Source organism: Erigeron canadensis, chromosome 3 (genome assembly GCF_010389155.1).
Source record: "Erigeron canadensis isolate Cc75 chromosome 3, C_canadensis_v1, whole genome shotgun sequence".
Taxonomy (NCBI): domain Eukaryota; kingdom Viridiplantae; phylum Streptophyta; class Magnoliopsida; order Asterales; family Asteraceae; genus Erigeron; species Erigeron canadensis.
In genome coordinates this window covers 306,019-320,637 of record NC_057763.1, presented here as the reverse complement: position 1 = coordinate 320,637, position 14,619 = coordinate 306,019, and the positions used below count along the sequence as shown (strand labels likewise).

The window sequence follows — 14,619 nt, the reverse complement described above, 5'->3', positions numbered from 1 at the left end:
GCCGGCTTAACCTTTTTGGTGGCATTAAGCGGTACTAATTAATATAAGAGGCCTTTTTTAAAAAAATTTAACGAAGCCCTTTTATTTTATCCGGACATGAAATCAACAAAAAGAAATTAAAAACTTATTAATAACGAAATTAATTGAATAAAACAAATTTTTTAACAACACTATGTGTCTATATATATGCAAGTATATATAAAGTTATACTATAACATCATTAAAAAGAAAAGATACGATTATTAGTATTAAAATTGTAAATTTCCACTCCATTACATAAACTATTATGGTGTGTCTAAATTGGTAAAAATGAAAGTAGAGGTGACTAAGTTAAATTTAGATATAGTAAAAGGACATTAAATAATGTAATCTAAGTACAAATGTATAACTAGTCAACTATACTGTATTGGGTCATCTTCAACCTCTATAATTTTTCTCCATTAAAACAAGATCTAAGTTTTTCATTTTTCTTCTATTTTGATTTCAGTAATCAACTTTTTAGCATAAAATACTTAGTTTATCTATCGAAAACATAATATACTAGTATCAAATTTTCGAAATGTAACATACCTATGCTCGAAAGCTAATAAAAGTTGGGGCCTTTAATATGTGGAGGCCTTAAACGATCGCATAACCTTAATCTACTGTAGAGACGACTCTGTCTCTACCCATCATAAGTTCATAACACTTAGAGTGCATTCTTAAGTTTTATTTTTAAGGGATAGGGAAAAAAAAGATAAGAAAATTTTTAGGGCGCGTTTAGTTGAAGAAAATATTTTTAAGTTTTTCATTTTTAGTTTTCTAGAAAATGAAAAGGTTTTTCATTTCTAAAAAACCCTTGAAAATTTTGAAAACGCGTTCAAAATAAAAGATGGAGTTTTCATTTTTTCATTTTAGAAAACTGGAAAACATGTTCAAATTCACTTGTTTTCTAATTTTAGGTTTAGAAAATAGAAAAGTGAAAACAAAAACTGAAAAAAACAGTTTTCTAATTCTAGTGCAAAAGTTGGAAAAGATAATTTTCATTTTCTAGGAAAACTTTTCTAAAAAATTACAATTTGAACGTGTTTTCTGTTTTCCATGTTTTCTTGGAAAATGAAAATGGAAAACAAAAGAGTTTTCTTGAACTAAACGCACCCTTAATTTTTCTATTCTTGAGTTTTGCACCAAAACTTTCCAGCCAAAAATGGCCTGATTGTGAAGGAAAGGATAACTCTTTCAAAGGACACATTTGGTTCATAGAATATTTTGAGAAGGAATGAAATCTTTCAAAGGAATTGGAATTTGAATGAATGGAATTTGACAGAATGTTTTTAATTTTTTGAAAATTCAGGTGATGGAAGGAATGAAATTCCTTCCTCCATCCCCAAGGAATGGAGATTCCATCAAATGATGGAATGTTTACATTCCTATGGAATGAGATTCTCTTTTCTTTGTGAAACCAAACGCACTAAGAAATGGAATTCAATTCCAATTCCATCAAATTCTGTGAACCAAATGCGACTAGTTTTTTTTTTCAACTCAAGAATGCATTTTTTGCATATAATTTTCTATCATTTCCTCCCATATCCAATCTTCTCCTTTTTTTTCTTATAATAAAAACTCGAGAATGATCTATTATGGTATAGACCCGACCAAATTTATTGTTTTGTATCATAGGATAACCTCCAGTAAAAACACCCTTAAAATATATACATGGTGAGAACACTTAAAAAACATCATTTTTTTTTTGACAAGTGAATTTAAAAACATCATTTAGATGCATTAAAAGTCCATAAAACTAACATGTATAACTAATTATCATTATTTATAGTGTTTAACAAATCCGTCAAAATCGAAAAAATCACGTTTTTTGTTGGATACATTCATTTTGATGAATATGCATCGAAGTTGGATGCACAAAACAAAAAACATGTTTTTTTAAATTTTGACAGATCAATGTGTTGTTAAACACTTAAATAATGATAATTAATTATATACTATGTTAGTTTATGGACTTTTAATGAATCAAAATGAAGTTTTTTAGTGTTCTCATTGTGTTCTTATTTTAAGGGTGTTCTTATTTGATTGACATATAGATATATACTTGATTAATTGTTCAAATACATTACCAAGAGATAAATATGATTCAAAAATAAGTTTAAATATCAGTTGCATCACACAAATGAAGGTTTGCCTCTCCTGGACTCAAAAATTCATTTTGATGTTCTGTGAATAATTATGTCGCGCCTAGAAAATAAATATAAAGCCTTAAAAATTTAAGGGAAAAAAGTCTTTTTTATTCATTTTACCCTCGAGTCATTATCGTCATGAACATGTCGTAAAGTTGAAGGACCGATTTGAATAAAGTTGAGACTTTTGAAAACTTTTCTTCGTAAAGGTAAACAAAAAACTCCACATATTAGATTTACCTTCGGATATTCGCAAATGACAATAATAATATTTGAGATGATCTGGTAGTTAAAGTTGTAGACTTTAGTTCCATTATTAATTATTTGAGTTAAAAGAAACAAATATATAGTTTGTGCAAACCGAAATAACACTTTGGTCTTGGTCCATACAATCCCAAACCAAAAGTAAAGCCCTATAAAATAATTAACAAGTAATTGCTAACAACTAACTCGATATTTAAAAAAAGAAAAAGAGGTAATTAACAGTTTTTTTGTTCAATAAAGAGTTATATTTTGGAAAAAATTAAACACTTAACACTTTAACAAGTTCTCATGAAAGGCGAGTCATAAATATTCCACAAAAAAGTATTGTAATGCATGTTACATCAATTGTTAAAATATTTTTACTGGAAAAGCTTCTTATTAAGAAAATAAATAAATAAATAAAAACTATTAGCAAATATTTTACTTCAACTCAAAAAGTCATTAAAAACCAATATATATAAACCCATAAACTATTAAAATTGGAAAATAATTAATCTTTCTAAAAATCCTTTTAAAATTTCCAAAACTTAAAATGTGATTTTTATTAGTAGTTTTATTTTTATTTTTTTTATCTATTTTCATCCATTGTTAACGATCCTTTTAAAATTTCCAAAACTTATAACCAATTGCCATGCAAACCCCAAATGGAGAAGACATAGCTTCGCCGGAAATAGAAGCCAAGAGAACATAATGTTAAGCCCTTAAAGTCGAAAACCCCTTATTTACAAATTAGGTTTCCGGTGATGAAAATAATTGGGCACTACAACCGATAAAAAAATGTTCATATATCACGCTCCTAACGTTCACAAAGATCGACCAAATATAACTGATATATATAACTAATGTTACTTGTCGATTTAAGCTGGAGGAGATGGTACAAAGGAACCAATTTACCGATTCTAACCGATGGAAAACAATGTTTTAAAAACCGGTATTTTAGTTATACCGGCGTGGAAAAATTTTCCGGTATTATCGGTAATACCGGAAATACCGGCCGGTACGACTATTTTTAATTTATTATATTTTTTGTGTAAAAATCTTACAAAACTTGTTACAATTTAACAAAATAGTCAAAATGCAATTATAATTTACTCAAAAATAATATCAAATATGTATTTCATAATAAAATATAGGTTTTAAAGTTCACAAATAACAAAAATTAACATTAAAGTATCATAAAAATAATTTTTTAAAAAAATCAAAATTTATTTTTTGAAAATACCGGAAAATACCGGGAATACCAGAAATACCGGCCGGTATTGAATAGTGAAAATACCGGACTTAAACTACCGGCGTAATCTCCGGTACCAATAATACTGGTAATACCGGCCGGTATTTACCGGTATTTAAAACATTGATGGAAAGAATCAAAAGAAATTGTCGAATACATTCTTGTCGTAAAGTATTATAAAAATAATAACTAATTCTGTCGTGTGTCACGTGTGAATGGTTCCCCTATGGCAAATAGTCTCTTGAATATCAAATAGAAAATACATTTACTTTTATTTTTGTTGTGGAGTTGTGACACTGGTCCCTTCCGCGATCCTTGAGATCCTTTTATCTGTTTATGCCGTCTTTATGCTTTTTTTTATTGTTATTATTATTTTCAGATGGGATATACCATAAATTTATTTTTTAATTAAAGAAGAATATACCACGCAAAAATCTTAATCATGCTGATTCAAATTCATATTAGGTGGGTATATACTGAGACGTCATTCATATTCTATGGGCCAATATATTAATAATTGAGTACTGGTAAAAATCATGTGATTAAACTAGTCTAATTTGGTTATACAATTAGACAATTGAATTTAGTTTCTACGCTAATCACACTGTATTAACACAAGTAATACAACACAATATATTTATACTATATACGCTCACACTTTTTTTTTTTAAACAATACTGTACAGTTACACTTACGTACCCTTAAATCACATAAACGACTTCCTTCTAAATTTCCTAACTCTTTAGGTTATAAGTTATAGGACTTGATAATCATCATAAGTGATTCCTTGCACTCATAATGTATGTGAATTACGACACTCTTTATGTGAAGACGAGTCAATTAATTGCATAGAGTAATACATTCGTAAAGATACATTTCAGGACATGGTGTATATTGGAATTTCGAATATACAAATATAGATAGATAATAAAAAGGTAGTGTAGTTGGAAAATGAAAAAGGGAGGTCCATCGGGTCACAAGAGAACCACAGCCACAGATAGAGATAGTAAAACTCTATAACTCGCTCACAATCACATGACCAATCAACCCAACCACTAAAAATCTTATCTCACCATAGATATATACATACGTACAAAAAATACCTTCACTTTTTCAACTTTTATTTATGAATAAAAAAAAGTGTTAGTATTAATTCATTGAACTTGTTGACCATATAATCAAATCCCTCTCTCAAAATTCCACCAACCAGGTCTTCACATACATTATTATTATTGCCTATAGATCCATTCATATAATAAAATAAATCTTAAAAAAATAATAATTAGGTTGAATTCTTGTGTCGGAGGCGAGAGAAAGAGGCGGGGTTGGGGTAAGACCCGGGAAAGACAAGTTGTAGACATCACGGCTATACACGGCGGAGCAGCGCGGGACGTCGCACATGTCCACCGATCAACCAAGGGTCATGATGGTATAGGAGCAGCTGCCAACAACCCTTGTACCCACGGTGGTCGTGGTGCTTTGCCCTCTGAAGGCGGCAGCCCCTCCGACCTCCTCTTTCTCGCCGGCGGCGGTTCTCCTTCCTCCTTCTCCTTTTCCCTTTCTTAGCTTAGGTTTTTATTAAATATAGATATTATATATAATTTTCCATCATCTCTCCTTTTGCTGTTTGTTTGTTAAAAATAAAAAATAAAAAAAATTACTGTTTCAAAATTTTATTAAATCAACGAATTTAACAAGAAGAAGATGCTGAGGATTAAAAGGGTTCCCACCATTCTTTCCAACTACCAAAAAGATGACTCTGAAGAAGGAGGCGGCGGCGGTGGTGGTTGTGGTCGTAATTGTCTTAGAAAATGCTGCCTTCCAGGTATTCCCTTGAATTTCTCTCTCTCTCTTTTTTTTATTCAATGATTATAATAATTTGGAATTTGGGGAAAGAGTTTAAAGAGAGGTTTTTTTTTTTCAAAAAAAAAAAATCAAATGCAGGAGCTAAGCTACCGTTGTATGCTTTTCCAAAATCCAACAAGGATGCCAATGATCAGCTCCCCTTTGCTTTCTTGGACTCTCTTCTTCTAGGAGAGGTTGGTTGATGTTTCTTGATATATATATATATATATATATATTATATGCTATGATTGGTTACTTTTTTAGGCTGAAAGATTTGTTTTATAATCGCAGTGGGAGGATCGAATGCAGAGGGGGCTTTTTCGCTACGATGTTACTGCCTGCGAAACCAAGGTATTAATCATTATTCTAGCTACCTACTTATTTTAATAACTAGAATGTTAAAAATAATGTGAAATTACATTATAGAATGTAATTATCTTTTTTTGCAGGTGATTCCAGGCAAACACGGGTTTATTGCTCAGCTGAACGAGGGCCGTCACCTCAAGAAACGTCCCACCGAGTTCCAAGTCGATAAGGTTCTGCAGCCCTTTGATGAGAACAAGTTCAACTTTACCAAAGTAGGCCAGGAGGAGGTGCTCTTCCAGTTTGAACCAAGCGGTGACAGTCAAGTTCACTTCTATCCAAACGCACTGATCGATGTGGACAAATCACCAAGTGTTGTTGCTATCAATGTATGTTGTCTTCACTCTTGAACCTTTTTTATTGTCTATATCTCTTGTACAAAGGAAGATCATTACAATCAAGAAATTTGTTGTTTTATTTCAAATCAATAGGTTAGCCCCATTGAATATGGGCATGTGCTTCTGATTCCTCGAATTCTTGAGTGCTTACCTCAAAGGATTGATCACGATAGTTTAGAGCTTGCTCTGTACATGGCACGTGAGGCTGGAAGTCCGTACTTTCGTCTTGGATACAATAGCTTGGGCGCATTTGCTACTATCAATCACCTACACTTCCAGGTAACAAAAAATATATCGTTCTTTGTATTAGATGATGGAAATTTTGTTTACAGTTGCCATTTAGGATATAATATACATTCATCAATAGAAGTAGCATGTTTTTATACCCAAACTTTTTGTACACCTTTGCCTTCCAAATCTTTTACTACCTGACTAGATGTATGTATATGGATGTCTAACTTCAGGCTTACTACTTGGCTGTGCCATTTCCGATTGAGAAGGCAGCAACTAAAAAGATTACCGCTTTTAGCGGTGGGGTCGAGATCTCTGAAATTCTTAACTATCCTGTAAGAGGTCTCGTCTTTGAGGGTGGAAATTCTGTTGAAGAACTATCCAAGGGTGTGACTGACACCTGCATATGCCTTCAAGATAACAACATACCTTACAATGTACTCATCTCAGAATGTGGTAGACGCATCTTTGTTCTTCCACAGGTACAAATAACCACTAAACTGTTCATATTGAGATATGAATTTTCATAATGTAGAGTTAACCTGCGAACCGAATGCAAAAACAGTGTTATGCAGAGAAGCAGGCTTTGGGAGAAGTGAATGCTGAGCTTCTAGATACTCAGGTGAACCCTGCTGTGTGGGAAATCAGTGGACACATGGTGTTGAAAAGGAAGGAGGACTATGAAGGGGCATCTGAGCAAAAAGCTTGGAGACTTCTTGCAGAGGTTTCTTTATCTGAAGAAAGGTTTCAAGAAGTGATAGCCATCATCTTTGAGGCCATTTCATGTGCTGTTATTGAGAAGAAATTGGCGGAGGATGAGGCGCAAAATGCTGATGAAAGTGGTGTTCTTAACAGCAACCCCCAAGCAGGTATTGTGACTGGGAAGCATGAATGCCTAGTTCAATACTAGGGATGGCTATCATATGATTATTCAAAAACATGTTATTATTAGTATTATAATTGTGTATTGTATGGGAAGTTCCTGTGGTTTTGATGTGCTAACCACGGGGACTGACCTGATCATCCCTTAAATAAAGAACACATATATGGGATTGTGTTTGTTAATTAATGTCTCTGGATATCAGATTGTATGAGTGCTATATATGTTTGCATGTAAAGATTTCATTTCAGCATATGCTGCTTGCTCTTTGAGCTAATGGCTACTGTTAATTTGTGTGCTTAACATTGTTCAATGTTGGTACCTTTCTGTAGTGCAATTTACAAATGACATCTAGTGTTTCTGGAGTGAGGTTCTCTCGAATTTTTTTATCAAGACCCTTATCTTTCTTTGATACCCTATGTAACAGATTGATATTTGATAGTATTAAACTATTTTTCAATGTAGACAAATGAATATAGCCTTACATTCAACGTGGCAAACGGTTTGCTTTTCACACGATGTTTAAAACAATGGTAGAAATATGTGTACGAATTGTATAGGGAATGGAATTGAATCCTTGTTGAAGACAATTAATCTTTACAGTGGTGACGGGCTTTTAGTTGAACTGGTTCAAAGTCGAGTTTGACCGGTGGCTGGAAATGTAGAGGATTGAAACGATCTCTTGATTGGTCACCAATTGAACTGGTTCTCGGGTTTTAATCGTTATATTTAAGTGGTTGATCACTTGAATTAAAATAAAACACTGTAATATGTTATATGTATACATAGAAGATACAAGAGGTAAAATATGGGCCTAGACAATTAACCCATATGAATAGGAATATGAATGAAGAAGCACAGGCCCAAGACTATACGTTAGGGTTACTCCTCGTCCAGTCGTCCGTGGCTCTCCCTCAGTCCCTCTCTCCAGTCTCCCGGTTCCTTTTCAAAATTATACAAAAAAAAAAGTTATCATTGATTTATATTAATAATTAATAATAAAAATAAAGCTGCCGGCAAGCGGCTGTCTTTTCGCATTCCGGCCAGAAAACTTCTTCTTCGACTCTTCCGAGGTTGTTTTTTTTCTTTCCTATTCGTCTGTGTTTGTTGTTTTTTGTTGGTACAACATTATTACATACGGAGTACATGTTATCTATACTATATTACAGTAAGTTAAGTTTAGCCAATAAAGGCGGTAAATGCTTAAATTTATTAAAACGGAGTACTTATTAATTTCTTTGTGATGAATATTTTATACACAACAATGAATCACATATATAGTATGATAAATTAGATGATATAATTGTGATACCTGATTGACTGTTTGGTGGTTTCGATGTTTGCCTCACCTCACCTCACCTCATGTTTTATATATAATACAGTATATGTCTTGAATATAAAGTAACTAAATTTACAATTGGAATTTTGAAATGAAAAGATTTTTCCATTTTTGTGACATAGGTGGTATCTACTTGAGACAATGTCTTCTGCGATGTATTCTACCTTGCGTGGCACCACACTTGCTCTTAATTATAGCAAGAACTCTGCTGATGATTCCATTAAGTCCGGTTTCTTGAGTAAAAAGCAGACACTGCATTTTAAGAACTATCTGTCAGCTAATACTCAAAGGCTGGATAGAATTCAATGTAGGGCGTTAGAGGTGGAAACTGTCCGAACCTTTTTGAAGGGAGACAAATTTGAACTACATGATGTTATTGAAGCACAACAATTTGATAGAGATATACTCAGTGCAGTATTTGAAGTCGCACGTGAAATGGAAACCATTGAGAAGAAGTCACGTGGAAGCCAGATTCTCAATGGTTTCTTAATGTCTACTCTCTTTTACGAGCCTTCTACTAGGACTAGACTTTCATTTGAGTCGGCGATGAAAAGGTTAGGTGGTGAAGTGTTGACAACGGAAAACGCACGAGAGTTCTCTTCTGCTGCAAAAGGAGAAACACTGGAAGGTAGATTTGGGTGTTCTTTGATGTGCTTTATTCTTCTTCTATCATTCACTCATGGGTTTGATTTGACCTTGTTCTTTAGATACGATTAGAACCGTGGAAGGGTATTCAGATATAATCGTGATGAGGCACTTTGAAAGTGGTGCTGCTAGAAGAGCAGCACTGACAGCTAATATTCCTGTTATTAATGCTGGTGATGGGCCAGGTCAGCATCCTACTCAGGTATGCTCTTGTTATTATCAACCAGTATTGTAGGTGGAATCCTTTTGTAATCTCATCGTTTGTTCATCCATATTTTACTTCGGAAGTACGTTGTTGAGAATTGAGACATTGAGTTCTGTTATTTTAATAATAATATTCTGTAAAAACAGGCTCTTCTTGATGTGTACACTATTGAAAGAGAGATAGGAAAGCTGGATGGGATTAAGGTTGCACTTGTTGGGGATCTTGCTAACGGCCGAACAGTTCGCTCCCTTGCATATCTTCTAGCCAAGTATAATAACGTGAAAATTTACTTTGTTTCACCTGAGGTTGTAAAGATGAAGGTATGCATTGAAATAGATGATGCACACTATAAGAGAATCTATATTTGTAATCAACGAAGTTGATTAGTTGGTTTACTCGTATTAGGAGGACATTAAAGAGTACTTAACATCAAAGGGAGTGGAATGGGAAGAAAGTGCAGATCTAAAGGAAGTAGCATTGAAGTGTGACGTGGTGTATCAAACGCGCATACAGAGAGAGCGTTTTGGTGAGAGAACTGATCTCTATGATGCAGCCCGTGGCAAATACATTATTGATCGTGATGTCTTGGCTGTCATGCAGAAGCATGCTATTGTCATGCATCCTCTCCCAAGGCTTGATGAGGTGTCTCCAAACTTCTTATCGTTTTTATATTTGTTTGTCAAGTGGTTTTAGTAATTCAGGCCTAACTTCCTGTGTTGATGCAGATAACGGTGGATGTCGATGACGATCCTAGGGCTGCCTACTTTAGACAAGCAAAAAATGGACTCTTCATTAGAATGGCTTTGTTGAAGCTCTTACTTCTTGGTTGGTGAAGTTGATGTAGGAAACTGCAGGGTAGTCTTGGTTTGAAAGATGAGATGAAAGTGAGACTTGTTTGAGTTTTTTTGCACTAGAGATGTTTCAATTAGTGTGTTTATAAAATGAATTTTTGGAACAAGGATAACCATGAGTCCTGTATAAGGCAACATACTGCCAACAATTTTCGGCCACCCTGCAGCTTTTGCTTTGTTTGATGAAGAGGTGTGGGAATATATACCCGCTCTTCGTGTTTCTATCTGAAATACTGAAATCAGAGCAAATTTCATGTGAGACATTGCGTCTAAAGATTGCTACTTGTTAGGTCATGTTCAAATTTAGGGATTTGGGTGTGTGAATTTATGATGTCCTCGTGAATTTTGACACTGGGTTAGCATCCTACTTATTGGTTAAAATAAAGAGTAATGTAACATGCTATGCAAAAGGAAGACTCCCTGGCTCCCAGTGCTTTCTTTGCAAACTGTTGTAGGAGTAATGAAGGAAGATCATCACTTGAAAATGCTAACTAGACATGTACATAATTGCTGAGTCCTAGTATTTCGGACGATTCTCCACTGACTTTTGTTTCTCTACACTTGGATAGTGCCTATGGGCATCATACAATGTTTACCTCCAGATTGATCTATTTACCGACTAAGCCTGCAATCGTTACCTCTAGAATTCTGGACTCAGGAAAGGATATATATTTCCAACTGCAGCAACTGATTCTAAAAGATTGGCACCTTTATATCCACCTATATAACAAAAAGGCAGCAATTTGTTGATAGCGACAGCTTCTATGTGCAAATAAATGAATTTCAAGGGGAACAGAAATCAGACTTAATTTTGTATTTTTAGGTGAGATCATGACTTGTTAGAATGGTCACTATTGTCCTTCAAACAATTACTTGGTCGGATCCTGTTGCATCAGCAATCTAGTAATGAAGGATGGCATCCACGATGCCAAAGGTACTGGCTGAAAGTCATGACAAGTTATCTACTTATGCGATTAGTTTGCATGATGGGATAATTGTCACCAAAAAAGGGATGGTCTGGTGATTACATTCTAAGGTCACACACCATGATGCCAGTGGGATTCCAATTAATGAGTTTGTCATCAACACAATGAGATTATTTTCATGCCACATCAGCGTCACCAGATTATTTTCATCCCACATCAGTGTCACATATGTCTGCAACATCGTTGCTTCTTTGTAAAGGACTCTTTATCCTTCACATACAAAATCAATCAAGTTCATTAATATTATCACTTATCTTTTGAATCATAATAGCTAACATGGTCGATTGATACAATTAAATTTACATGTCATCTTTATTCCTTAATCCAAGTTATCTATAGTTTTGGTTAACTATAGTGAAGTTTACAAATTAGTAAACGCTATACTATTTATACCAAAAACTACTAAAACAATGGACTCTTCATTAGGATGCCTTCGTTGAATCTCATTCTTGGTGATGCCACAAAATGGTAAAGGTAGTTACTCGTTTATAGTAAGATGAGGGTGATTTGTTTGAGTTCTTTGGCAATGTGAAAGTTCATCAATGTCTTCCAGTTTTGTTGGCTGAGTAAGTGTTGTCATAGCTCATATCAAGTCTAGCCAAAAGTGCTACAAATTGTATGTAATCTATAATTTGAAGATTGCAATGCTTTTAGGGTTATAAGCTGATGGATTTAGGCACATGAAATTCTCTTGCATAGGACATGAACTCTCCCTCTTCAAAAATTGCAACCCATCCTATTGCTGAATCAATCAGCTACTTTGACATTGTGCCATTGTGGATGATGGGGTTAGTGGAAGGCAGTGAAATTGTTTAAGATCAAGTATTTTAAGGGCTGAAGAGCTAATCGACATAAGGATCCGCAGATGCAAATCTATCCAATGGGATAGTCGGAAATCGAATTGTACCTCAAGATAAACCGATTTCCAGAGAAGTAACAACTTCAAGAAATTACCAAATTTCACAAAAACAATCACCAACTCTATCATGGTTTGAAAAGGAAAAGAAAGATATGTAGCAAAACAAAATAAAGCGAAAAGCAAGGAATCATCACCAGTACATGCATCATCCTACCGTTTATTAACTAGGTGAAAGGGGTTTATGCCATACATAGAAAAATGTATTCAACAACATACACGAACCACATACTAGATAATCACCGAATTCAACAAACTTGCAGCATAGCCCCATGAGCCTCAACAAATCAGAAGTCAACACCACCCCCTGTCTGGTGCAGCATAGCATCTATCTCATCACCCTCCTCCATTTCCAACTGTGACAACAAGTTATCAAAGATCAGTACCTCCTTAAGACAAACGGATAGAAGCAAAACAACAAGAAAAGGTCTATTCCAACAAGTTTTAGTCAGGTTAAACCATCAAAAGAGGGGTTAAGCAAATGTCATACAAACATGGGTCTAGCATGTGCGTACGTATATAGTTTTTAAAAGCACGTGAGAGAAAGAAGAGAGGACCTCATCAGGAGTCTGCTCAGCGCGAAGGCGACGGCCATCAAATAAGAAAGCAATGGAGTTGAGCTCCACAGATTGACGATCACAGTATGCGTTCATTAACTTCTTAAGCTGGGTGCTACGCTTAATCCTGAAAAATACTTCATTCCCATCCTATAAAAGAATACAAAGTGCCCGCCTAATAAGTTTTCTGTCAGAAAAAAAATAGTAAAGTTGGAAAACATATATTGACACATTAGTTTTCGTGTCTATATGTTGTATAATTGATTCAATAACAGATATATTTATTGGATTAAAGAAAGAGTAGCCCTAACCCTAAAAAGCACTGTAATAATACAAGTCGTAGTATAAAGATTAAACAACAACAACGGGGTAAATAGAATTTAAAAGATGCATTAAATTAAATTAAATCAAATTATATTATTAAACTAATACGTACGTAGAAAATTAAATTAATTAAAGATTAAAAATAAAAGGGAAGGAAAAAAGTAAAAAAGAGAAATCGGGGGAAACCTGGCCTTTAACTTTGAGATTGATGTGTTCGCCTCCAGCGGCGGCGGCTGGCTTCTTGTCTTCTTCGTTTCCAGACATCTTCTTTCTTTATTATTATTATTATTATTATTATATATTTTTTGAAATTTCTTCTGCCAAATCGATTGATGGATCGATCGATTGATGACTGCCGCTGCAAATCTACGCCTTTCCTCTGTCTCTCTCTAGGAAGGAGTAATTAATTGTGTTTTTGTTTGTGTTTGCCAATATACATATATGTTGTCCCACAGATCCAACGGTTTGGATTAATCACCATCCCACGGACCATATCTAACCTAACTACCCTTCCACTTTCTAATTTTTTTTTATAAAATTGATAAATTTTGCTATTCAAGAGATCCGAAGATAAAGTTCTAGCCCGGAGGTCCTTCTAGAATTCTGAAAACAGTCTTTCTATTATTGAATAAGGGTTTAACTGTTTACATCATACTTTCTGCATTCGCCATTTGCCGAGAGTAGATATCATTGTCGTTGTGTTTACTATTAATAACCCTGAAATTATACATTGTAAGACGTTATATATAGCACGATATATAATACTTAATTCCATTTAACACGCATAGTAATGAAAAATTGAAAACTACGAATAGCAAAACTCAAATAATAATAATATACATCTGAAACGCATGTTCTATTTCTTTTTCTTTTTTTAATCGATAATAAATATACAAACAAACATAATGCATGTGGTAAATAACTTAGAAGTCTCAATAATAACTAGAACTTTTAGGGAAGTACTCGAAGTTGTCAACAATCTAATAAAGACAACTTAAATAAATGTTTTGGGCATGTCAAAAAGAGATTAGGAACAACACATGTTAGTAGAGTGAATCCTACACAACTGAACACTTGACCTAAATGACACACCAAAATTTCAGTACTTAACCTTGACTTTAAGGGATTTTACATGTTCGCTGATATAGTCTCATAAAAGAACGCTTGGAAGATTGAAGTTATGATAGATGAGGAAGTTTGTGTCGGTGATTCACATTTGCGTCCTAGTTGCTAAGGCTAAAAGGAGTGAAGCATATTTAGGGGTGGGGGGATATCCTCCATTTGGCATCCATGTTTCTCCCACCATTTTTTTTATTTTACTTTTTACTTATTTCTTTTACCTTTTTTACTTCAAAACTATTATATATATATATATATATATATTATAAAACACATCCATAATTAAAATATCTCACATAATTTATAAATAAAGTCCATTACATAATTTAAACAAACCAAATTAAACATAAGTCC

At 33.9% G+C, this 14,619-nt stretch overlaps 3 protein-coding genes across 3 annotated transcripts; 2 read left to right on the top strand and 1 right to left on the bottom strand.

The window, feature by feature from the left end:
- Positions 1-4,837: 4,837 nt before the first annotated feature.
- Positions 4,838-7,626, top strand: LOC122590672 (GDP-L-galactose phosphorylase 1-like). The gene is made up of 7 exons (XM_043762844.1): positions 4,838-5,491; positions 5,611-5,705; positions 5,803-5,862; positions 5,961-6,203; positions 6,306-6,491; positions 6,677-6,925; positions 7,009-7,626. The coding sequence occupies exons 1-7, from the start codon at positions 5,371-5,373 to the stop codon at positions 7,351-7,353; spliced, it is 1,299 nt and encodes a 432-aa protein (XP_043618779.1). The 5' UTR covers positions 4,838-5,370; the 3' UTR covers positions 7,354-7,626.
- A 653-nt stretch (positions 7,627-8,279) lies between these two features.
- Positions 8,280-10,622, top strand: LOC122593573 (aspartate carbamoyltransferase, chloroplastic-like). Its single transcript, XM_043766000.1, has 6 exons — positions 8,280-8,396; positions 8,785-9,290; positions 9,370-9,509; positions 9,659-9,832; positions 9,918-10,154; positions 10,238-10,622. The coding sequence occupies exons 2-6, from the start codon at positions 8,804-8,806 to the stop codon at positions 10,343-10,345; spliced, it is 1,146 nt and encodes a 381-aa protein (XP_043621935.1). The 5' UTR covers positions 8,280-8,396; positions 8,785-8,803; the 3' UTR covers positions 10,346-10,622.
- Positions 10,623-12,307: 1,685 nt separating this feature from the next.
- On the bottom strand, positions 12,308-13,557 carry LOC122592395 (small ubiquitin-related modifier 1-like). The gene is made up of 3 exons (XM_043764607.1): positions 13,333-13,557; positions 12,823-12,972; positions 12,308-12,621 (listed from the first exon to the last, which is right to left on the bottom strand). The coding sequence occupies exons 1-3, from the start codon at positions 13,408-13,410 to the stop codon at positions 12,553-12,555; spliced, it is 297 nt and encodes a 98-aa protein (XP_043620542.1). The 5' UTR covers positions 13,411-13,557; the 3' UTR covers positions 12,308-12,552.
- Positions 13,558-14,619: the final 1,062 nt, after the last annotated feature.